Source organism: Carcharhinus amblyrhynchos, chromosome 14, assembly GCF_965287045.1.
Source record: "Carcharhinus amblyrhynchos chromosome 14, sCarAmb.v2.hapA, whole genome shotgun sequence".
Classification (NCBI taxonomy): Eukaryota; Metazoa; Chordata; class Chondrichthyes; order Carcharhiniformes; family Carcharhinidae; genus Carcharhinus; species Carcharhinus amblyrhynchos.
In genome coordinates, this window is record NC_137337.1 from 22934265 (window position 1) to 22961229 (window position 26965).

General features: G+C 43.7%; 1 protein-coding gene across 1 annotated transcript in view; it reads right to left on the reverse strand.

The window, feature by feature from the left end:
* The window catches only part of prkcha (protein kinase C, eta, a), a 194404-nt gene that overhangs the window by 114867 nt on the left and 52572 nt on the right, over positions 1-26965 (reverse strand). Inside the window, exon 3 of the mRNA XM_080202405.1 lies at positions 8948-9011. Coding sequence (XP_080058531.1) covers positions 8948-9011 — 64 coding nt within the window. The remainder of the gene's footprint in view (positions 1-8947; positions 9012-26965) is intronic.

Genomic DNA, 26965 nt, shown 5'->3' on the forward strand with positions numbered 1-26965 from the left:
GAAGCATCAAACAATAAATTCTTGAAGGAGACAAGAACAGCAGGGATGTGAGGAAAGACTGGAGGAATGGGATTGGAATAATTTTGTGAGGGCACCATAAATTCGATAGGCTGAATGGCCTCTGCCTCATCCCATTCCTCTACGATGCATTTAAGGTTGAGCCAGATTAGTACATGAGGAAGGATTAGTTGAAGAGAGGTTGGAGGAGGCCAGTGTGGAGCAAACACTGACATGAACTCAGTGGGCCGAATGGTCTGCTGTACATTCTACATCATTTATCCTGAGGTAAAGTACACGTGCGGAAAGATGCTCAAAACAACTCCCAGCTGGTGCATTCCCAAATAGTTGGGAAAACGGCTGTGAAAGGTACGCTTGCAATAAGTTATAACTTGAGAAATTCCACACTTCCAAAAAAAAGCCTCGGTGCAAGGTGAGAGCTTGAGTCAGGGTGTACACAAAAACTGGAGGGAGGGCTAGACGAGGTGAGTCAGGATGTACGGTAAAACTGGAGGGAAGTCTAGACAGGACAAGTCAGAATGTATGGTAAAACCAGAGGGTGGGTTAGATGAGGCAGGTTAGAGTGTACACCAAAACCAGAGGGTGGGCTAGACGAGGCAAGTCAGGATGTACACTAAAACCTGGGGGGGTGGGGAAGGGGGGCGTTAGGTGAAGCTTCACAGCCTTACAGCATTCACTGTTTTTAGTTTGGAGTTAGACAAGGTATTGAAAGACACCTGTGGAATCACTGGAAGTCAGTGCTCAATAGAGTGACATGAATATTATAAATGAGGACATTATATTTAAATTCCCCTGCATTTAGACAGAGGCCCTGTCTGATAATGACAGAGAGTCTACCCGCAAAACTAAAATGTCAGTTTAACAGCTTCCAACATGCTAGTAGCACTGAGCAACCCATTCCCCCACACCAGGGCTCAAAGGTGAGTATAGCCCCTAGATAATGAGGTAAAAAGCTGGACAGTGCACTGGCATTGTCCCCTGACACCCTGGCAGTGCCCCCTTGCCTCCTGGCAGTGCCGACCTGTGTCAAACTCCGGGGCTTCCCATTATGTGAGGGGTGGGGAAATGCCTGCATTGTGTGTAGCAGGGTGGGAGGAGGGGATGCCTGCATTGCAGGTTGGTGGCGGTTCTAAAAATGGCTACCCAATTTCTGTGGAGTCAACCTTGCCAGTGTCATTTGGCCCTATCCCCCAGGAATGATGCAAAGCAAGTCCCCTGCTTTTTTTTGACAAAGTGACAGGAGATCTGGAGAGAAACACATTGGTTTTCAGTCAGAACCTGATACTTTGCCATTTTCTTTGGAAGGTTCTGCCCAGAGCTTTATCCATCGAGTCAAGTCTAACATGGTGTGAATTTGGAATTCCTCCTTGCTCCAGCTGATATTCACAACAAACAGCAAGCGGAAGGAATCTTCCCCAGCTGGAGATTTTATATCAACATGAAATTGATCTGTGTAATAAGTGTCTGAACATTGAAAAGATTCTCATGAGATTCCTTATTGTGCTGCAGGAGATTTAAAACAAATTTTAAATACTGGGTTTTCAGCATGAGGGCAGCACAGTGGTTAGAGCTGCTGTCACACAGCGCCAGGGACACGGGTTCGGTTCCCGGCTCGGGTCACTGGCTGCATGGAGCTTGTACATTCTCCCCGTATCTGCATGGGTTTCTTCCGGACACTCCGGTTTCCTCCCACAGTCCAAAGATGTGCGCATTAGGTGGATTGGCCGTGTTAAATTTCCCCTTCGTGTCAGGAAGACTAGCGAGGGTAAATGCATGGGGTTATGGGGATTGGGCCTAGGTGGGATTGTGGTCAGTACAGACTCGAGGGGCCAAATGGCCTCCTTCTGCACTGTAGGATTCTATGATTCATATCATGTGTCACTATCACACAACAGGACTTGCAGACCAATGACTTTACTACTTTACAAAACGCCACTCATTGGAAATGGAATCATAACAATTGGTATTTTGGGTGGGCCCCTGGTCAGATGTTGCAGCAATAAGATGTCAATGCACTGAAACAGGAGTGTCAGAGTGCAGTGTGTGCAATGGTGAGTGGTTGTTTACAGTGCTCACGTGCTTTGCAGCCAGTCCTTTCTGAGCAATGTGTGGTCAGTGGGTGCAGCAAATTTGCTATTTATTTTCTTAAAGTGGTTTTCAACAGGAAGTTAAAACTTAAGCATTTTTGCAGGGGTTTCAAACAAAATGTCAAGTGCAAAGCAAGTAACACATTTTAAATGGTGCTCTCCATACCCAGAGCATACAGAGTAAATTATTTTGTGAAAGAAAATTATCCATACTAGAAATTGAATTGCTGGTGTTTATGCAAACTTCGCTAATCACATCTATCCTGGTCGATTAATAAGGTCCAATTTGGGCCAGAAGGCTTTACGTTCTAAATTTGCTGCCTAGGATATCATTTTCATACTGCTTTCACTTCAGAAACATTTACAGGCTCTTTAATAGTTCAAATGTGATAGATGCAAGGGGGATTTTCACAGTAACTTTACTGCAGTGTTAACGTAAGCCTACTTGTGACAGTAACACGTAAACTTTAAACTTACAATGGTTATACAGATCAGTAAGAAGTTTCACAACACCAGGTTCAAGTCCAACCAATTTATTTGATAGTAGTCCCACAAGCTTTCGGAAACGGTGTCCCTTCTTTTCTGAAAGCTTGTGGGGTTACTATCAAATAAACTGGTTGGACTCGAATCTGGTGTTCTGAGGCTTCTTACTGTGCTTACCCCAGTCCAACGCCGGCATCTCTACATACGGATCAGAAACATAGAAGCACAGTATACCTACAGTGCAGAAGGAAGCCATTTGGCCTATTGAGCCTGCACCAACAACAATCCCACCAAGGCCCCATCTCCGTAACCCCAAATATTTACCCTACTAATCGCCCTGACATTGCCCTAACACAAAGGGGCAATTTAGCACGGCCAATCAACCTAACCTGCACATTTTTGGACTCTGCGAGAAAACCGGAGAACTCAGAGGAAAGCCATGCAGACACGGGGAGAATGTGCAAACTCCACACAGACAGTGACCCAAGTTGGGAATTGAACCCGGCGCAGTAAGGCAACAGTGCTGACTACTGTGTGAGCTTCAATCCCTGGTGTCAACGAGGTTGGCTGACCTGTTCTATGCCTGAGCACTACCTTCAGCACACTCCGACTAGGGAGCAGAATTATTATCCCTTCTGGCCTTTAGGCTAAGATCAAGCTTCAGATCAAGATGCAATGCCTAAGCTTGTTTGTCTCCCTTGTGGGGACTATGAATTGGATTCAATTGGAATGTGAGTTTGTCTTTTGGAGCAAGCAAGGAATGGATTTGGGTTTGCCCAGTCCATTCCGAACAATGGCTTGGCAATTTTAAGGATGGAGTTAAAAAAAAATTAAATGTTATATCTGTATTGGCATATTACTTTGTAAGTATGGTTGATTGGTACCCATACATTGCAGAGTAAATGAGGTGCATCTGTATATATTACTGTGTAATTTCAACAACAACTTATATTCATATAGCACCTTTTAAAGTAATAAAATATCCCAGAGTGGGTTTAATAAATGGAATTACACAACAGCAATAACAGAGGAGGGGGAGGAGTTTGGATTTGGTTTTTGTAGCAAGGTGATGGATTTGGCTCAGCCCAGTCCACTTTTCGCATTGGCTTTGTAACCTTAAGAATGGTGTACAATTTTAAAGAAGAATGGTGTACAATTTTAAAGAAGAACGTTACCCTCAACACGCTCGCAGAATTAAAATGAATCAATCAGGGTTCTCAGTCCTGACCATTACACAACGGGGTTTGAGAAAAAAGGACCTGTGAAAGTTTGGTGAGGAATTGATTGAGTTAAATGGTGATGAGCCTGCCCCCTCAATTAAATAACTCACTAGTAGCTACTGTCCAGGTTCACAGCCGCCTGGGAAAGTACCAGTGACGTACCCACTGCTGACTGAATCAGGTCTGACTAGAAGTTATTAATTCCAGGAAAGGACAGGAGGATATATTTAAGTGAGAAAAACGGTTTATCGATTTACAGATCTGATTTAGAAGCGTTAGCCGGGGCTATTGGGTGATCTGGGTCAGGAAACTGTAGGCCCAAAACCCCTTTCTAATACTACAGCACATCATGCAGTGCAGCACAGTATGATGGCTAGCCAAGCACTAGGTGAGACGAGACATTACGTAGGAACAGGTTAAACAGGAGTAGGAATAGGCCACACAACTGTTCCACCAGTCATTAAGATCATGGCTGATCCAGTTGTGGTCTTACCTCCAAATTTCTTGCCAACATCCCCTCCGCTTGACTTTCTTGTCCTGACCCAGCATCCTGCCTCCAAACTCAAATTCTATCCATTGTTACTTCAACCCCTGAACAGAAAACTCTGGGGCAAGATTTTCCTGTTGGAGGCAGGAATCAGATTCAATTGGGTGGCACAGTGGTCAGCACTGCTGCCTCACAGCGCCAAGGACCTGGGTTCTATTGCTGGCTTGGGTGACTGGCTATGCGGAGTCTGTACGTTCTCCCCATGTCTGTGTGGGTTTCCTTCGGGTGCTCCGGTTTCCTCCCACAAAAGAAGTTCTGGTTAGGTGCTAACTTCTCCCTCATTGTGCCCAAATAGGTGCAGGAGTGTGGCAACTAGGGCATTTTCACAATAACTTCATTGCAGTGTTCATGTAAGCCTACTTGTGACACTAATAAATAAACTTCATGGGTTTTAGAAAAGCCATTGGTCGTTGAATTTAAGGATTTTCTATAAATCCAGTTTTGTAGACCCGAAAATAAATTTTTAGCTGTATTTTAATGATACTAACCCTCAATACTCCAGCCATAACTACTTGTGATACTAATAAATAAACTTTTAAACTTTAAACAATTCTGGGTTGTGAATGCCCCTCCATCCCAGCATGCCATGAGGTGCGGTTGCCATGGGGCCAGGCTCTTACTGACCCTAGTTACATGTCTGCCATCCAAATGGTGGGTGGCAGTGTCACAAATGGAGGTGAGACATCAGAGATGTGGGCCAACAGGGCAGCCATTACTAAGAGTGCCTTCTGTGAGTGTTCTTAAAGAAATGAAGGGAGGATCTTCAAGGTGATTTGGACAAGTTGAGTGAGCGGACAACTACATAACAGGATAATCATGAAATGCAGGCCGTTGTTATTCAAGCACTTTGAAATAGCTTGTGAGAAACTTGGATGAGATTAAGTAGATGCAAGGTTTATGTGTCTGTTTAATTCACAGTGAACGTAATCTGACTCTCGTTTCCTGCTGGACCGTGACACAGAATGGATACGAAGCCATCTTTCTGATTGCGGCACATTCTTAGAAGCTCAGATATCTCATTAGCAATGTAAAACTTGCACGTAAAGTGATTAGCCTGGACAACCCGATAAGCTACAAAAGCAGTGTTTATCCCAAATCCGAGTAAATCATGTTCTGCTTGGAATGGAGATGAATAATCCAGCCCGTAAGCATTTCATGAGAAGGTACCTTATACCTGAAGGTAATCGAGAACTGCATCCACCCCAGCTGCATTTTAATAGATTTTTAAATATTCATTGCAGCGGAACCAAAGTGGTTCCCTCCTCCTGGTGCAATACCCAAGCCAACACGCAAATCCCACGTCTAAATCTGTATAGAAACTGCAATGCAGCACAGTTCAGAGTAGGTGGTGCTGCCTATTGAGATGAGATAGCAGCAAATATGGACATAATTCAAAGAAAGAGCAGATTTTATGGTCAGCCTGTTGTAACGTATATCATAGAATCCATACAGTGCAGAAGGAGGCCATTCAGCACCAACAATAATCCCACTCAAACCCTATCCCCATAACCCCATGTATTTACCCTGCTAATCCCCCGACACTAAAAAGACAATTTAGCATGGCCAATCCATCTAACCCACACATCTTTGGAGTGTGGAAGGAAACCAGAGCACTCAGGGGAAACCCACACAGACACGGGGAGAGTGCGCAAACTCCCCACAGACAGTGACCCGAGGCCAGAATTGAACCCAGGTCTCTGGCACTGTGAGGCAGCACTGCTAATCACTGTGCCTCCCCATCCCATTGCAGATCAGAAAATATTCTGTTAAAATATCGTTACTGCAATCAAAACAACTGGGTTTGGGACGCCCACAGCGCATGGCAGTGGTTACATAACGGCAAATGTGACCAATGACAACGTTCTCACTGTTCTGTGATCCAACTGTTGAAATGCTCCCCAGAACTGTTCTTAATCCAGTTTTAGGTGCACCCTGAGTTATGGCAACAGTCTCCATCAAACTACATTAGCTAGTGCTCCCACAGACTGTTTGACTGAGACATTCCCATCTGCTGTCCAGGTAATCTATCTCTAAAACCATTGCCGACACTACACTGCAGTCAAAGAGACACTTCAAATAACAGGAAATTAAAATTTTACACGCTGGGACTCTTGAAATAAAAGCAACTTTTGAAAATGTTAACTTATCTCCTCTTCACAAACGTTGTCTAGAATGGCTCTGTAATTCCTGGATAAAATATTACTGCCCCCACCCTCTTCCCATTCTCAGCCCATTTCTCCCTCTCAAACTTGTTCAGGAGACTGATTCACAGCGCAGGAAATGCACAACAAGTTTTAGACCTGCATCCCTTTGTCTACAAGAATAAGCTCAAGAAGCCCCGGATTCAGGCTAATCTAAAATCAGAAAGTGTTTGAAAAACTCAGCAGGTCTAGCAGCATTTATACAGAGACACAGAGTCGAAGGGTGAATTTTCCAACGTGGAGGCTAAGTGTAATGGTGGCCGGTTAAGGCGGAGCAGGGAGGGTGGAGGGTTTCCATCGTCAAATTGCCTACTTTTCACCTCATTGCATACGCATTAACAAGCAGCAAGTCATGCCTCGTGGTGGGGCAGCCTGATATTTGCCTCTGCCCTCATTACCTCACTGACACATATTTCTGGGCACTATATTTGAACAGTACCTGTGCACACAGTCACTCTCTACAGTTTATGCCTTGTCATGGTGAATAATGGCTTTGAGTAGAGTCAGTGCCCCAGTTCAGCAACGAGGCACTGGTGACATTTTGAGGCAATGAAGACTAGTGGGTAGTTCTTTAGCCCCATGATGGGAGCCAGAGGTGAACTAACCTCACAACCAGGGCTTGCGTAGATGTCAGGGCAGCCAGCGTTTCACTGGAGATGACTAGTGCCCAGTGTAGGAAGAAGCTGAATGGTCCAATCTGCTCTGCCAGGATAAGTCAAATTTCCCCTTGCTCTCACAAAGCCATCAGACATTCAGAGGGTTAGGGTGCACAGGGATCTCACATACTACCAGCACAAGGAACACCATCACTGATTCTCTTACACACACGTTTACATCATTGTCTCTTGCCACATTCTGCACTAACCCTTTATATAGGTCCACTCGGCACAGCCAGCAGGCAGACATGCTGACCATCCGCTGTGGCATTCGTCTCACTCGCAGTCTGTCTGTCCGAATGCAATAAAAGGTTATCCACAACAACAGGGAAAGGTCCCAGATAGGAAAGGGGATTCTGGAGCTCAGGTCAACACCTCTTCCCAGGAGCAGACAGCATAGCTGGCTGGTAAGGACAGGGACCAGTAGTTTTCCAAAGATAATTCGTCAATAGGCCAGTGAGGTTCCATCCATACCCACTGAAAGAGTGAGTGCTGTTTAATATTGGTGACTATTCAGCCAATCACTAATAATCTCTTCCCTCTATTACAACCACCAGCAAGATGGACGCACACCATCAGCCCCTGCCTGCAGACCACCTCTTGTGAAGGTCCATTAGATCATAAACCTCACTGTACTCAACTGCACCCTTCACTAGGATGGAGACACACACCCTGATGGGATCTAGTTTCGGAAAAAACTTGGGGTCAGTATCTGGTGAGCAGATTCAGTTCCGCAGCAGATGGAGGACTGGTGGAGACCAGGCCCCTGCTGAATCCCTGAAGGGCATTAGTGAACCAGATGGGATTTTCCAACAATTGACAATGTTTCGTGGTCATCAGTAGATTCTTAGTTCCAGATATTTTTATTGAATTCAATGACGGGTCTCTGGAATCGGCCCTCAGGGCAGTCCAAAGACAGGCAGGGTAGATCAGGCAGGGATGGTCAGGCCATCAGCAGATTAGAACAGAGTCAGCCCATGTTCTGTCTGGCGTCATTATGCTGACATAGCAGCACTTTAACATTACCATTGGAAAGATGGTGTCTGCCATGGAGACCCTAGTCCAACGGTTTGTGCTAGATATGCACACAGACCTGCACACCATCACTGTAGCCATGAGTGGGATGCATCAGTGGTTACGTGGTAGAATAACAAAGGCCAATGCCATCCACAACGAGCATTTCTACTTGTGAATTTTCTAGTCAGCATTGCGAGTAAACATTATTCTCAGGTCATGACCAAGTCTCTATTTCCTGCCTTTCAACAGAAGGACAAAGATGTGCAGGTAAAGTTGATTGACCATTACTAAGTTAACACTAGTGTCAGGGGATAAATATGAGGGGTTACAGGAATATGGCCTGGGTGGGATTGTGGTCAGTGCAGACTCGATGGGCCAAATGGCCTCCTTCTGCACTGCAGGGATTCTATGACAATATTTAATGGTGCGCATCTAGGCTCACTTCCTTCAATTCAATGTTTTATGACAGAAGCTTTACAGTCGTTAAAAAATAGGCCATTTGGCCTATCATGCCTGTACCTGCTCTTTGTTCGAGCAATTTCACCACATTGGTCTCTGTTCGTACCTCTGTTTCCTCCTTTATTTCAAATGGTTACCCATTATTCTTCATTTAAGTTACACGTTTGTCTCTTCCCTAATTTTTTTAAAAAAACAATGACGACTTAAAGTGGTTTTGGATGCAAATATCAGCATTGTTTCAGCACAGGCTGGGTCTTACCTTCAGAAGTCACCTCCTTCATGTCTATCAGGATGTATAGCTTCCCCTCAGGCTCCAAATCAACCTAGCAAAGAAACACATGCAATCATGAGGACAGATTCAAAAGCAAAATCATGCAAATAATAGTAATGAATTAGGGGAGGCGATGGCCTTTAATGTTAGGCTATTAATCCAGAAACTCAGTTAATGTTCTGGGGACACGGGTTCGATGGGGAAACTTGAATTCAATTAAAATATCTGGAACTAACTATCTACTGACGACCACGAAACATTGTCAATTGTTGGAAAATCCCATCTGGTTCACTAATGCCCTTTAGGGAAGGAAATCTACTTTCCTTACCTGGTCTGGCCTACATGTGATCCAGGGCCACAGCAATGTGGTTGATTCTCAACTGCCCTTGGGCAACTAGTGATAGGCAATAAATGCAGGCCAGCCAGAGGTGCCCATGTCCCATGAACGAATAAGAAAAATACACGCATAATGTCCGATGACAAGCGCATGGACTGTGGGACTGTAGAGATTTACAGCACAGATAGAAGCCATCCAGAGCAATCCAGGACTAATCCCTCATTCTCTTCCCTATTGCAGCACCTCTCATTTATCCATTTTTCTCTATATTGTTACCTTTGGGAGATTTATAAAATAATTATGTTTTATGATTGTACCTTTTGTTTCTAAGGTAACCGTATTTTGGGACTAAAACAGAAAATGCTGGAAAATCTCAGCTAGTCTGACAGCATCTGTGGGAGAGAGAATAGAGCCAACTTTGAGTCTGGATGACCCTTTCAACAGCTCCCTGTGGTAAGAACATGGAACTCGCTACCACAGGGAGCTGTCGGACAGATGTACAATTGTATTTAATGGGAAACTGGAACAGCAGACTTGGGAGAAGGGAATAGTGAGTCCCGATAATCGATTTAATGGGGAAAGGTGAGAGGAGCTGAGAGTGCAGCATAAATTCCAGCGTGGGCCAGTTGCGGTGAACGTTCTGTTTCTGTGCTGTATACCCTACTTAGTGATAGCCCACATATCTCACACCATGCAAATCAAAGAGTGGCCTGACCAGTTGAGGGTTTGCAAAGCAGACAATGTTAAACGGACTGCCCTACATTTGATTGCATTGACTGCAACGGAATGGAATAATGGTGCTGTGTATAATGGCAGCCAATCTGATACTACACATTTTGCTCAACCCCCTCTGCGCAATGAGTATTCAACCTTATATATGTGTAACTTTAAATTCCCACAGGAATCAAACTCCATTTACTTACTTCACTCAAGTATTAATTATAAAAGTAACTCCACAAAAAAAAAAATGCCCACGAAACAACAAAATATGTTTTGCCTCTCAGCAATTTGTTTTTAAAGGGTTCTACGCTTCCTTCTTGAAAGGTCAAAGTTCTGGACTGAGATGCCCTAGATTCTTGCAGGAGAATATTAAAGCAAGAGCAAAATGATTTCAGTTTAAAAGTCATGTTTGCCCTTTTGCCCCCTTCATTTTACTGTTCCAGACAAGTGAGAGGCATTTGTTTAATAAAAATTACAGATCTGAAAAAGAAGCAATGGCCAGGACAGCTGATGAGGAGAATCACATAATTAGTGGTTTGGATTAGGACAGAAAGCATAGTTATAAAGGCTGCAACAGGTTAAATTACTGTTCGAAGTCTTGTAGTTCGGAGATTGTCAATGACTTGTCATTTTATTTTTTTGCCACACTTGTGAATCAATTGATTCATTCTCCAAATGTTGTTGTTCTTCTTCATCGGAAGCAAATGAATTGGACTGCACTTACAATTGGTAGATGTAGGAAGGATGTTCCCAATGGTGGGGGTGTCCAGAAACAGGATCACAGTCTGGGGATACAGGGTAGACCATTTAGGACGGAGGTGAGGAAACATTTCTTCACTCAAAGAGTGATGAGCCTGTGGAATTCATTACCACATGAAGTAGCTGATGCCGAAACACTGAACGTATTCAAGTGGGAGCTAGATATACCACTCGGGGTGAACGGGATCAAAGATTAAGGGGAGAAAGCAGGATTAGGCTATTGAGTTGGATGATCAGCCATGATCACGGTGGATGGCGGAGCAGGTTTGAAAGGCCTCCTCCCGCTCCTATCTTCTATGTTTCTATGAAGTATAGATGCTACTCAGCTGAATAGTTATGGCAGGTAGAAGGTTATCCTACACTGAAGAATATATTTTATAATTAATATTAAAGAATTCTCCCCCCCAACCCCACCAGAAAGTAATGGAGGCTAAGTCATTGAATTTATCCAAGGCTGACCAAAACAGATCTTTAATAACTCAAGGAGTTAAAGGTTATGGGGGCAGATGGTAAATTGGACTCAAGCCACAACCAGGTCAGCCATTATCTGACTGAATGGCAGAGCAGGCGAGAAGGATTGAATGGCCTACTCCAATGTTTTAATGTTATCGACAATGTGGATCATAGCAGAATGGGCTCATCACCGGTGTGGTGTGTGTTGATTTCCATAGAGAGAGATGAAAGAGAAAGAAAGGGGCAAGGAGAGGGAGAGGGAGAGACTAATTGAAGTAAATGTAAACATGCCAAAATGACGTACTGAAACAACAGGACTTATTCACAGCACTGAGATATAGATGGAATCTGATACACAGTCAAGTTGACTCAGCAACCAGACGTACAATTACATCACTATATTGCTTATTTAGGATTAATGGCTCTCAGTTCAACTTCCCACAAAGTCAGCACACATTCTTGGGAAAGAAACTGAGCTGCAATGAAACTGTCACTGCCAGTTGTTTTTGCTAATCATATTTCTGAGAATTAGTATCGTATAAACCAGCTCAATAAAAACCAATTGCCCATTAACCACAACTTAGCATGATGGGTTCAATAAAGTCTCAATTAATTCAGGTCAGCTCAATGGAGTTCTGATGACATGTCTGCTTGTTTCAGGTAAACTGGTCACGGTTTAAGAATTAGAGCCAGACTTTTCCCAAAGTGAAATTAGAAAACATTTCTTCACAGAAAGGCTGGAACTTTACACAGTGGCAGTGTCTCTGCCCCCAGTTGAAAAGTCGGCGGGGGGAGGGAGGGAGGGAGGGAGGGAGGAGGAGGCGGCGGTGGTGGATGCGGGCAAGCCCACCTCTGCTTGACATGCCACTCTGCAGCCATTTTTAATGGCCTTCAGGCCATTCACTGCCTCAAGGGATGGAGTCCATCTCAGACAGCTGCTAGCCAACCAGGCTAACAGCTACATAGTCCCAACAGCGCCACTCAGCATAATGGCCACTAAATCCCCTCTTTAGTGGGGACTGACTATAGGCAGTTCTCACTAAAGAGCAGCCATGTTCCCAGACAAGGAGGGAAGTCTGGGGTTTCATTGGGGTCAAACTGCAAGGCCCTAGTTAGCAGAGTGGGAGACCGATTGCAACAGGGCAGGGCAGGCGGAACCATACATGCTAGGTGTGGAACTATCTTGGAGAGGGGCCTCTGTTGGGCACAGGGTACCCGAATAAGTGAGAACCTCCCTTAACCCACAAAAGCTCATTACATGGTGTTGACACTCCTGTTGCTGATAAAATAGAAATTCAGGACCTCAATCCCAGGCACAATGCAGCTGCCACGGCACACAGATCTACCCACTTCCCCGCTATCTCCAACACCTGCCTGCCTACTTCTGAGTGGTGGGGTGTAAAATCCCAAAAAGTGGTAGAGATTTGGAACTCTTTCACAAATGTCAATTGACATGACTGTTAAAGTTGAATCTGAGTTTCTTTTTCTCAACCAAAGGTACGTAGGGATATGGGACCATGATACATAGGGATATAGGATAAAAGTATGTCGGGATATAGAATAAGGGTGTAAGGGTGTGTAGGGATATAGGATAAAGGCACATTAGGATATAGGACAAAGATACATAAGGATATAGAATAAAGGTATGGTCGGGATATAGGACAAGTTTATGTCAGGATATAGGTTAAAGGAAAGCAGGGATATAGGACAAGGGTGAATGTGTAGAAATAGGTTGCAGATCAACCATGATTAGGTTGAATGGTTGAATAGGCTTGAGATCTAAATGGTCCACTCCCATTCCTATGTTTCTTCTGAACTGAAGAAATGGAAGCACATTTGCTAAATGGACCATGCCAAGTTGGAGCCAGATTACAATCAGAAACTGTTTTGGGGATCCCCTTTCATCCAGTAATTCTATTGAACAGGGAGACAATGATGAAAGGGCAGGAAAAGCACTCACTCCAGTAAATTAGTAAACTGGCTAACAATACAGACATATCTTTACATGTACATTCTATCTATGGTCTCTCTGATGTTGGCTCAAGTTCATTAATGATGGAGACAGATTATTCACTTATATTTTACAGTCTTGGATCATTGCCAGTTATTGAATTATTGATAAAGAATGGAGCAATTTTTCAATACTTCCCTCAGCAATTTATTGTGTTTACTGGAGAATACACTACAGCTTATTCTTACATTTGTTTGTACAATTCTGTTTGGTGTGAATGATCCTGTATAAAATGGCACCAGAACTTATGCCTATTTTAGTTTCAATCTTGAGGCAATGTCTAGCTTTCTATGGACGAAGGAAAACACAAATATTAACTGAATATGAAGCATGTGATCCTCTACTGAAATAGGAGAGAAAAATCCACTAGCTTTGGAGTACAATTTCTGGACAATTTGCAATTCCACCAGAATTGAGAAGAGATAATTTGCCTTTTAGAAATAGATCTGCAGCAAGTTTTTCTTTTGATTGGGGCACAGTAAAGTCCTTAAGCCTTTTAATTAAATTTGTAACGTTTACTTTCTTGTCCTTTTTGATATTTTCATTTGATTTATTATCGTCACATGTATTAGCATACAGTGAAAAATATTATTTCTTGCAGGCTGTATAGACACAGCATACCGTTCATTGAGAAGGAAACGAGAAAGTGCAGAATGTAGTGTTACAGTCACTGTTGGGGTGTAGAGACAGATCAACTTAATGCATGGCAGGTCCATTCAAAAGTCTGACGGCAGCAAGGAAGAAGCTGGCTTTCATTATGGCCAAAAACATGCCTGGGGGCAAATGTCATCAGTAAAAAAAAGTCACTGAGGGTTTCTGTCGAGCAAACTGTCGCGAGAAATCGCTGACCGTCAGATGAAATTGCAGCACACTGAATACTTTAATAAAGTCCTTGTTTCAAATGAGTTGCTGTCTGCCCATTGCATGCAGTCTTATCAAACTCACTGTTGTGGTTTCTTTCTTCATTTCTGTTGCACATCCTTTATTTGCAGTGTGGTTTCTTATTCAGTGCTGCATGCATGCTTCATTTTTCAAATCAGCAATTGAAGCAAGTAACGAAGTACCTTTAAAACACTTTTACAACTGGAGTTTCGGCTCACGAACAATGACGCTATTCAAAAGAGCAATTTTGAAATTCACTGGACACGCATGCCAGCGAAAGGAGTGCTTCAGTTCACCCAGTTTACAGGAGGGACAGACACAACCCAATCTAAAAAGATAGGTCTGTAATGTACGTGCATTAAAATGGCGTGCTGATCTGAATTAGCAGGCTTCAGCAAAGGAGCTGTAGTCCATTAAAGTAAAAGTAAAGCAGCATTACCAGCCATGATTTTCCAAGTCAAGGATTCTCAATCATTTTGCTTCTGAATCCCCCTTCCAATGTTCTAAAAATTCCAGGAACTCCTTATAACACAACACAGGTATATTTTCTGTATTAAAATTAGTCCAACTATTTAACAAAGGGCCAGAACTGATACAATGAGCCAACTGTCCTGTGCTCTGTGATTCTACAAGAGGCAATTCATCAGTTCCTCATAGTCTGAGGACAAATCATAGAATCCCTACAGTGCAGAAGGAGGCCATTCGGCCCATCAAGTCTGCACCAACCACAATTCCCATACCCCCAGATATTTACCCAGCTAATCCTCCTGACACTAGGGTCAATTTAGCATGACCAATCAACCTAACCCGCACATCTATGTACTGTGGGAGGAAACCAGAGCATCCAGGGGAAACCTACACAGACAGGGGAGAATATACAAACATTTATCATGCTGTTCCACCTAACCTACATATCTCAGGATATCGCTGGGCAATTTAGCATGGCCAATCCACCTAACCTACTCACCTTTGGACCATGGGAGGAAACTAGAGCACACCGAGGAAACCCACACAGGCACAGGAGGAACGTGGAAATTCCACACAGACAAACACCCGAGGCTGGAACTGAACCCGGGTCCCTGGCGCTGTAAGGCAGTGGTGCTAACTACCATGCCGCCCCATTGGTATCACCTTTGAAACAGTTCCCCTGGAAGAAAAACTTCCTCAATACTGCATAGAATAAATTTCATGTACCCATTTCTAAAGTAAGAAGTCTCACAACACCAGGTTTTAAGACCTTAAAGCTGGTGTTGTGAGACTTCTTACTGTGTTTACCCCAGTCCAATGCCAGCATCTCTACATCATGACCCCATTTCTAAAGAGCATACATGTGCTGTTCACTCACTGAGTAGAGGAGGAATCTGGAACAGACCTTTTCTTAACATAGGTTTATTTACAAAGCCCAGAGACCAAGTGGGCACAGAGTTCTTTTCCTTCCCCTCCACTAAGATGCAAACCAGTTCTTATGTACACTTAAGAATAATGCCCCAACCTTTCCCCAGTTAATAACGGTTACTCTCACCTACAGCTATAGCATGCATTTCACTGTGCCAGGATTGTAACATTAACACCTAGTTACTGAGCTCCAGGTGATGGGAATTTATATCAGAAAATGGGGCACAGAGAGATCAGTCCTCCAAGTTTCTGGGCTGCATGAATTATCATTCATTTTTCCCAAATTGCTCTTCTCTTTCATGAAGTTTACACACCTGCAGCACTCAGTTATATGATACAGATTTCCAACTCTATTGTCCTCATTAAAAGAGGTTTATGTACTGTGTTTCAATGGAACACTAAATTCCATTGTTGGAATTGTTTGTTTTCAAACATTATTTCTGACAATAGAAACATTGCTAGTGTTAGTATCATGTTGCAAGAACTGGGTCCTGACTGTTACTCAGTCACAGAAAGTATAGCAATTAGCGGTTTACAATATTAAGCAGTTAAAAAGGAAAAAAAAGGCAAGTTTATGGCAAAGAGCAGGTGAGGGATTAATTACTAGCTCTTTCTGAGGGCCATCACAGAGTGAGGGGCTGAATAGCCTCCCTCACTGCTGTAGGATTCTATGGAGAAGTCATGTCCGTTAGACTTGATACTGGTGAGTCTCTCTCTATTGTTCCCTTCGAAGAATATGTTTTTTTTCACTCTTTCGGTTACACAGTCCCAGACATTTATTTATATGTTTAGTAAGACCTTTGTTGGGTGGCACGGTGGCACAGTGGTTATCACTGCTGCCTTACCGCGCAAGGGACTTGGGTTCAATTCCAGGCTTGGGTGACTGTCTATGCAGAGGCTGCATGTTCTCCTTGTGTCTGCACGGGTTTCCTCTGCGTGCTCTTGTCCCCTCCCACTATCCGAAAGAAATGCCAGTTAGGTGAATTGGCCATGCTAAATTCCCCCTCAGTATACCCAAACAGACTCCTATTTATGTCAGGCTCCTATTTATTGACTACAGCTCAGCCTTCAACACCATTATTTCTATGAAACTCATCTCCACATTCCGTGGGGCCCAGCTCCTCCCTCTGCAACTGGATCCAGAACTTCCTAACTCACAGACCGCAATCAGTGAAGATAGGCAACACCTCCTCCATGATCATCCTCAACACCGGGGCCCCACAAGGCTGTGTTTTCATCCGCCTACTATTTTCTTTATACATCTATGACTGTGCAGCCAAATTCCCCTGCAACTCGATTTTCAAGTTTGTTGATGACACCACCAAAGTGGGTCAGGTCTCAAACAATGATGAGATAGAGTACAGGAATGAGACAGAGAATCTGGTGAACTGGTGTGGCAACAATAATCTCTCCCTCAATATCAACAAAACGAAGGAGATTATCATCGACTTCAGGAAACGTAGAGGAGAACATGCCCCTGTTAACATCAATAAGGATAAAGTTGTAAGGGTCGAGAGCTTCAAAATTTTAGGTTTCCAGATCACCAACAACCTTTCCTGCCATGCCGACACTATAATTAAGAAAGGCCACCAACGCCTCTACTTTCTCAGATGACTAAAGAAATTTAGCATGTCAGCTATGACTCTCACAATTTTTACAGATGCAACATAGAAAGCATTCTTTCTGGTTGTATCATTGCTGGGTTTGGCTCTTGCTCTGCCCAAGACTGCAAGAAACTAGAAAATTTTGTGAATGTAGCCCAATCCATCACGCAAACCAGCCTCCCATCCATTGACTCTGTCTACACTTCCTGCTGCCTCGGCAAAGCAGCCAGCATAATTATGGATCCCACGCACCCTGGACATTCTCCAAAGGAAAAAGCTACAAATTTCTGAGATCACGTACCAATCAATACAAGAAGAGCTTCTTCCCTGCTGCCATCAGGTTTTGAATGGTCCTACCCTGCATTAAGTTGATCTTTCTCTACACATTAGCTATAACTGTAACATTCCACCCTCTCTCATTTCCTTCTCTATGAACAGCATGCTTTGTCTGTATAGCACACAAGAAACAATACCTTTTATTGCACGCTAATACATGTGACAATAATAAATCAAATCAAACAAGCACCGGAGTTCAGCGACCAGGGCATTTCTACAGTAACTTCATTGCGGTGTTAATGTAAACCTACTTGTGACACTAATAAATAAAGTTTTAAAGTTTAAGTTTAAACTTTTGCAGCTCACAGTGGCCCCATGTGTGATTTTAAATGCCATTTTTATCTTGTCTTCAATGGTGTCAACTTCACAGTGCAGTTTCTGGCTCAATCTGATGGCCCACCTCTGTTCCCCCAATGTAGCAAAGCAGTTCTCATAGATACTCAAGAATAATGCCTTAACCTTTCCACAATTAGTAACAGTTGTTCTCACTTACAACTACAGAACGCATTTCATTGCGACAGCATTACAACATTAACACCCAGCCCACCAGATATCTAAAAAAAATCCCCAGAAACATTACCAGAACATTGGCAATATTTGATGATAGTTTTGAAAACATCCCCCATGCCAGATACCAAAAACAAAATTCAGCAACGTTGGATCCAAGCAAGAGATCTTTTTTCAAGGGATTTATTTGCAAATAATGTATAATCTGTGCAAAGATTTGATGAATTCTGACCTATTCAGGTCAGCATGACATAAGCGGAGAGGATTAATTGATCCACAACACAGTCCTTTAGCCACGTTTATCACCTCGATGGTTCCAAATTGATTTTTTATAATCTATAGGTTTTACTTATGATTTGATTTATTATTGTCACATGTATTAGTATACAGTGAAAAGTATTGTTTCTTGCGTGCTATACAGACAAAGCCTACCGTTCATAGAGAAGGAAATGAGAGAGTGCAGAATGTAATATTACAGTCATAGCTAGGGTGTAGAGAAAGATCAACTTAATGCAAGGTAAGTCCATTCAAAAGTCTGATGACAGCAGGGAAGAAGCTGTTTTTGAGTTGGTTGGTACGTGACCTCAGAATTTTGTACCTTTTTCCCAATGGAAGAAGGTGGAAGGGAGAATGTCCGGTGTGTCTGGGGCCCTTAATTATGCTGCTGCTTTGCCGAGACGGGGGAAATGTAGATGGAGTCAATGGATGGGAGGCTAGTTTGCGTGGTCTATATTGCAAACAAAACATTGTGTTAACATGTTTGGTAGGATTCTTAATGGGTGTGTTGATTTACTGAAAATATGGCAAGCAAGCAACTGAAAGGGCGGGACGGTAGCACAGTGGTTAGCACTGCTGTCTGACAGCGCCAGGGACCCGGGTTCAATTTTGGCCTTGGGTAACTGTCTATGCAGAGTCTGAGCATTCCCCCCATGTCTATGTGGGGTACCTCCAAGGACTCAGGTTTCCTCCCACGCCCCAAAGTTGTGCCGGTTAGGTTGATTGGCCACGCAAAATTACACCTTAGTGTCAGGGTGATTAGCAGAGTAAATACAAAGGTGTAATGGGAATAGGGCCTGGGTGGGATTGTTGTCGGTGCACGCTCGATGGGCCGAACAGCCTCGTGCTGCACTGTCAAGATTTTAATTTCTTTAATAATTTTGATCTCCTTTGCAAATTTAACTACTGCAGTGTTATGATGAGAAATCAGACAGGCTGGTAATCTGCAAATTTAAAATGGTCACTAACGGCAGTCAAATCTTCTTTTTCAATTAGGTGAATCTTTAAATCTCCACATTTATCTCACACTGATAAGCATCTGAAAACTTGGTGAAACATCAAACCAGTTGAACAGAACATCTCAAAGTTAAATGCTAATGTCTGAAAACGAAATAACTGAGTGCAAAAATTGGACGGATCGTTCGAGGAGACAGGTTGCAGCTTTTTAGCAGAAACTTACCGTATAATGTTTTCATCAAGAATGCTAGTCCATGATATCAAGAATTGTGGTACAATTATTTCAGATGCAAATATATGTATTTTTTTTTAGAGGCTGCATCTCTAGAGGGATCAATGCAATCACATTACAACGTTGCTCAAGCTGCCCTGTGTAACCAATACCTCGGCTCTAATCCTAGTTAAAAAGAGATTGCCTGCCACTACATTACACGGTCTAACTAGCAAATGTTCCATGGGTGGTGAGCAAGCGTGTACAATTAAAATGAAGTGTTTCACAAAAACAATCATTGCCGCATGTGGAAAATGTTTGGTAATGCTATTGGTGTCCCTCTGACACATTCAGGAGTTAATCATGTTGTTTAATAAACCAGTTACAAGAGAGAAATTCACTGTTCCTCCAACACCATGTGATGCTGAAAGGTAGAGGTGTAGCTGGGTGAGCGACACCACATTTGTTATCCACCAGGGCAGCCGGTTGCCTTGGCATTGAACAGATCACTTAGTCTCCTCTATTGACACATTAAAATTGTCTGAGATCTCTGTATGAGGCAGCAGGGTATGGGGAAGTTCTCAATGTTTTATACCCAGTGGGTTGATTATTACACTGAGGGCAGGCCCCCAGCAACAGGACAAACTTGGGTTTGCTTAGCTGACTTGCTCCGCTTCCATTTTTTGGGTGATGGCCCTTCACTTAGCGGGGGGGGTGGGGGGGGGGTGGATTTACGCCCCGTACTGGATGAAGTCCCACCTCAGAGTTTCCGGCTAATCGGAGACTGGCAGCTCTGCACGGCACCAGCGCCAAGCACGAGTAGTGGTCATTGCTGGTGGTGCAGGTAGGCCAACAGAGAGAGTGTCCAGCGACGGAACTGGACATTCAACCAAGTCTGGGATCTTGCTGGGGACAAGCCAACAGGCCACAGCGAGGGATGGGTTGGACAAGAAAGAGGGAAGGGCTGGTGAGGGTGGACGTGGGGGAAGCATAGCCGTGGGCAAAGGGCCTCTGAATGACACCAGATGCCCCAGAAAGGAGGCACACTCCACCCCCTTACTCATTAATCCAACACAACTGAAGCAATAAATCTATTGCTAGCAACTTAGTAGATTCTCTGAGAAGCTGACAAAGTAACTACATTGAGTCTCTAGCTTTTGGAGTGTATAGAACCATAGGATACATACAGAGCCAACTCTCTGAAAAACCATCTAACCCAGACCCATCCCTCATCCTATCCCCGTAACCTTGTGCATTTACCGAGGCTAATCCACCTAAACTACACAACTTGGGACACTAATGGACAATTTTGCATGGGCCAATCTACCTAATCTGCACATCTTTGGAGTGTGAGACGAAACTGGAGCATCCAGAGGAAACCCACGCAGACACAGGGAGAATATGCTAACTCCATACAGTCACCTGAGGCCGGATTTGAACCTGGGTCGCTGGCGCTGTGAGGCAGCAGTGCTGATCATTGTGCCACTGTGCTGCCCACATTCAGTGGAGGGAATGTTCATCCATTATATTTGTAAAGCTGACTGTTAATAACTCTAGCTTTGTTTCGGGAAACCTTAGTCTGGTTCGGATTATAGTTTTCCCTGTGCGGCTGCATCTGGATTCAGCATTGTGCTCGTTAAATTAGAACACAAATCCTGATTTAACAACATGGAGACATGAAAGCTGCATTCTCCATCAGCCAGGTCGTATATTGTTAAAACTAAGTTTGAAGTAAGTATTGGCTCAGTAACTGTCCCGATCACTAAAGGGTAAACTCTGAAAGGACTAAATTGGATAGTCCCCAATAGCACTGAATGTAAGGTAACCGGAGATCCCCAATCCCTACCTCCACACCCCCTATCCTATCCCCTAACCCTGTGCATTTACCATGGCTAATCCACCTAAACTATACAACTTGGGACACTAAGGGGCAATTTAGCATAGGCAATCCACCTAACCTGCACATCTTTGGAACGTGGAAGGAAACCACAGCATCCGGAAGAAACCCACACTGACATGGGGAGAATATGCTAACTCCATACAGTCACCCGAGACCGGATTTGAACCTAGGCAATGCAGCCACACGCCAACTTTACACTGTCTGCTCAATTCAATGATTGTGGCATACAAGCAATGCAAAGTGTTCTGTTCATCAGTTGCACACATCAGCTGGGAGTTCAAAATTGTAACCTGATTGCAACAGTTGAAGATAACCTGCACTATTAAAAGGGAGGAGTATTGTGGCAGCAACCACAATAATAAGCGTGCAACAATATGAACATCTGCAACAATAAGTCCCAGAGCCATCAAGGGAGCATGCCAGATAAGAACAAAGTCATAGTCATAGAGATAACAGCACAGAAATAGGTTCTGTGGTCCATCGCCACTGCGCCAGTCAAAGACAAACTACCTAACTATTCTAATCCCATTTCTCCAACACTTGGCCTGTAATCTTGTATGGCTTGGCATCACAAGTGTACATTGCCAAGCACTGCAGATGCTCAAATTCTGAAAGAGGGGGACATGACCATAATAGATTCTGTAAGGAGCAATGAGCAAAGTTTAGGTAATGGTCTAACAGAAAGATTTATCTAAGTGATCACAATGTGATTGAGTTCAATTTAGTGGTTGAAGGGGTGAGGGGGGGAACAAAAAAACAAAACAGCTACTAAAATTCCACATTTAACCAAGGCTGACTTCAGTGGGATGAGACAGTGAGTGATATCGCAGTAAGCTAGGCAAATCTGTTCATGTGTAAAACAACAGAAGATCAGTAGAAGATACAGAGCCAGTTTAGACCCCAAAAGGTGCTGGAACATACGAATCAGGATCAAGAGTAGGCCATATGGCCCCTCCAGCTGCTCTACCATTCAGTAACATGGCTGATCTGATTGTGGCCTCACTTCCATGTTCCGTCTATTATCGGTAACCTTTGCCACACCTGTTCTTTACCTCTGCATTAAAAATGTCTGTCAACTCTGCCTCCTCCAGTTTCTGGGAAGGTAATTCCAAACATTCACAAATCTTAAGGAAAATGAAAGCCTCATCTCTGACTTAATGGGTGATCTATTTTTAAACAGTGTCCCTCCACCAAAGGCTCGATGGGCCAAATGGCCTTTTTCTGCATGGTAGGGAGCCTTTGATTCGATTCTATGGGACAGATAGATAGAGAGAAACTATTTCCTCTGGCTGGGAAGTCCAGGAATACAGGGCAGAGTCTAAACATGAGAGCTAGATCTTTCAGGATTGAAAACAGGAAACATTTTTTTAAAAAATTTATTTATTAGTGTTACAAGTAGGCTTGCATTAACACTGCAATGAAGTGACTGTGAAAATCCGCTAGTCGCTACACTCCGGCACCTGTTCAGGTACACTGAGGGAGAATTTCGCGTGGCCAATGCACCTAACCAGCACATCTTTCAAACAGCAGACACAAGGAGAATGTGCAGACTCTGCACAGACAGTGACCCAAGCAGGATTTGAACCCAGGTTCCCTGGCTCCCTGCTGACCACTGTGCCACCGTGCTACCCTGGCATTTCTACACAGGGTGGGCTTAAAGTTTGGAACTCTCTTTCACAAATTACAACCAACACGAGGTCAAAATCTGAGATTAAACCAAAGGGATATAGGGCAAATGGAATTGGGTTACAGGTCAGCCAGTACCTCTCAGAATGGAGGGGCAGGTTCAAGGGGCCAAATGGCCTGCTCCTATGTTCCCAGGAGGTGAATCTGACCTGTGAAACAATGAAGAATGGCACAACGTGGCGGAGAGTGCTCTCCAAACTTGGATGCAGCATTGGAGGTTTTGGTCGAAAAGATGAAAAACAGAAGACATGTCCCATATCCATTGGAGATGAGGAAGCTCTCCAGAGACCCACTTAAAAGGCAATGGAAGCAGGTAGCGATGGATGTCAACACACAGAGGATGTGGATACAATGCCACAAGAAGGTCAATGACCTCAGGGTCATAGAGGTTTACATGGAAACAAGACCTTCGGCCCAACTTGTCCATGTCGCTCACTTTTTACCAGTAACCTAGCCCCAATTGCCCGCATTTAGTTCATATCTCTCTATATCCAGTGAGTGATCACAATTGGTAAACACATCTTTGAATGCCATATCCTTTAAGTGCATTCCTTCATGGGTTGTGGGCACTGCCAGCAAGGCCAGTATTTATTAGCCCACCATAGCTATCACTAACCTTTGCAACTGTAATTCACCACACTGCCCATTACAGCATGCACACACAGCCTCTGCTATTTGTCTGGTGCTATAGTAACAAGAACTATACTTCAAAAGTACTTCATTCATTGGAAAATGCTTTCGGAATTCCCGACTTCATGAAAGACGCTATATAAATAGAGTCTCTTTTCAATACCTCATGAGTTGTTGTTGAGAAAAACAGTTACTTAGCCTTATGGTCTTAATATATCTTCAAGTCCAAAATGTAAATTCGAGGTAATCAGATTTCAGTCTGAAGGCTGCCTTCGCCATCCTAATCCTGAGTGGGGGATTCAAATCCAGCGGAAGTTTTACCTGCCATCTACCGGTCCACCTCTGTCCCCAATCACAACAACAGGTATCTCATATGCATTCCAGTGAACCAATTGAAGCCCTCCAAATTGCCCACTTAAGGGTCTCATCCTGTCACCTCCAGGGTTTAACCAATAGTGGGGGAGGCCCACACAGGGTGCCCCAGCCAGCAGCTTCCCTGCACAGGCACCAGTGACAGACAGGGGATGGATACTTGCTTAATGTGGCTATTGGTCTATTGGAGGCCCATTGGAGAAAAGAACGCTAAACACCTGAAGGTTTCTCTCCCCTCGTGGTGTCTCACTCCCCAGACCACCCTCGCCAGGGCCTCCCAGCTTGTCATCTGGATAGGCTTTATCACATCTCACAAAACGCTTTGCAATTCCAACTACTTTGTGGAGACACACAAATCTCAGGCAAAATGACGCATGGCTGCCCATTGCAGAAGGTGCAAATGCCCCTTAGGAAAATCCAGGCCCAGATCCCTCTGACATATGCAGTCTGTGTCTTGGGTAAATATCTGTCCTTTTGACATGTTCAGCCAGTGCAGCTTTGACACCAGGAGTATTTATAAACTGCTGGAAGTGCTTCTCTGAAAGTGCGATAACCAAGTTGGAAACTAGACATAAAGAGGTCACAAGTTCAATGTCCTGTGTCAATTCACAATATATATTCAAATGCATTTTAATGTCTTGGTTCTCAAGAAACTCAACTTGTTTATTCATCTTTTTATATACAATATTAAGTGCATCCAAAATGTCTGAAACAGTTTGTGAATTACTTTCACTTGTTCCCCTATAATGCAGTTAAAACACATGGGTCATTTTGCATTGGACTGTTGAGAGTCACCCTATGAAGCCCAGTACAACACACAAACCAGCCTCCCATCCACTGACTCTGTCTACATTTCCTGCTGCCTCAGAGAAGCAGCCGCATAATCAAGGACCCCACGCACCCCGGACATTCTCTCTTCCACCTTCTTCCATTGGGAAAAAGATACAAAAGTCTGAGGTCACACATTAAATGACTCAAGAACAGCTCCTTTTGATTTGATTTGATTTATTATTGTCATGTGTATTAACATACAGTGAAAAGTATTGTTTCTTGTGTGCTATACAGACAAAATGTACTGTTCATTGAGAAGGAAATGAGAGAGTGCAGAATGTAATGTTATAGCTAGGGTGTAGAGAAAGGTCAACTTAACGCAAGATAAGTCCATTCAAAAGTCTGGCGGCAGCAGAGAAGAAACTGTTCTTGACTGGGTTGGTATGTGACCTCAGACTTTTGTATCTTTTGCCCAATGGAAGAGAGAATGTCTGGGGTGCGTGGGGTCCTGAATTACGCTAGCTGCTTTGCCAAGGCAGCGGGAAGTGTAGACAGAGTAAATGGATGGGAGTCTGGTTTGCGTGATGGATTGGGCTACATTCCCAAGCTTTTGTAGCTCCTTGCAATCTTGGGCAGAGCAGGAGCCATACCAAGCTGTGATACAACCAGAAAGGATGCTTTCTATGGTGCATCTGCAAAAGCTGGTGAGAGTTGTAGCTGACATGCCAAATTTCCTTAGTCTTCTGAGAAAGTAGAGGCATTGGTGGGCTTTCTTAACTATAGTGTCGGCATGGAGAGACTAGGACAGGTTGTTTCCGACTGCCTTCAGACTTTAGAATGAACCTAACTCATGTTAAGTTGATCTTTCTCTACACCCTACCTATGACTATAACACTACGTTCTGCACTCTGTCCTTTCCTTCTCTATGAACAGTATGTTTTCTCTGTATGGTGTGCAAGAAACAATACTTTTCACCGTATACTAATACATATGACAATAGTAAATCAAATCAAATTCAACTTTGGCAGGATTGAAAGACCACAGTTGCTGGAAATCCCTGACACACATTGTTGGGCTTGTCCATATCCTGCCTGCACGCAGCTACTAATCTCACTAACTCACGCACGTAGGAGCTGCTGGTATCTGGATGTGCCTACAGACAACAGAAGGTGGTACAGTGCGAAGCAGGTCATGTTCAATAATTTCTCTGCGTCCCCGCCTTCCGCCCACCCCCCTTCCCCATCTCCCCCACCTTCCACCCCCCTGCCCCCCCCTCCCCATCTCCCCCACGTGCTGCATTTCCAGTCTCCCTTCCGAAAGGAAGTTTTGAACTTCGGTACCCAGGGATCTCTTCCTCACTGCTCTCTTAGTGTTCCTGTAAATACTGCTGAGCGCTGTCAAATACTAAAAAGCAGAACGCGAGGCTCCAGCACTGAGTGTAATCAAGGTCACGATTTCTAATAGGGTCAAATTATATTTATTTTCTTTCAGAAAGTAAAAACAAAATCATGCAATAAGATGATAATGCAACTGTGTAGGTCTCATGCCTTAGATTCTCGTACAGAGTTCCAATGCGTTTTCATTGAAACCAGGAGTTGTCAGATTTGGGGTCTGTGGCCTTCTCAGGGTCCAGGGGAAATGGTCCCCAGGGGGAGGTTATTAAATTGCAGCTACTTATCACTGAAATAAATGAAGTTCTGATAAGTAGTCAGGCAATAATTCTTTTCCATTTTAACTGCTGCTCAACCTGCTTTGTATTTTAAACATGCTGTGACAGAAATGATGGCTGGTAGTAATAGCAGATGAATGCTAATGCATTCCTCTGTCCACTATTTTAACCCAGTTAAAATAAATGGTACAATACTGCCCATGAAAAGCACTGCATGGGAAAGGTACGTTGGCTCCAAATATCATTTCTGTCATATAATTGCTTCAGGAGTCTGTCAAAAATGTTTTCTTTTCACGTATTGTCAATAAGAGCCAAAGCACCCAGTGAACATCACAAATCTAAAGCACATGAAATATGGTTTGGAGGAACGAGGAAGGTGTTCTGACTGACTGCCTCCAGTCTGAGATTTGTATCTTCCATTATGCTCTTGTCATTATTTCCCCCTCACATGTTGCCTGTAGTGTAATTTAACAACTGGCATTTAAAGCACCTTTTAACAAGGTGAATCGTCCCAGGTGAAGCACTTACAC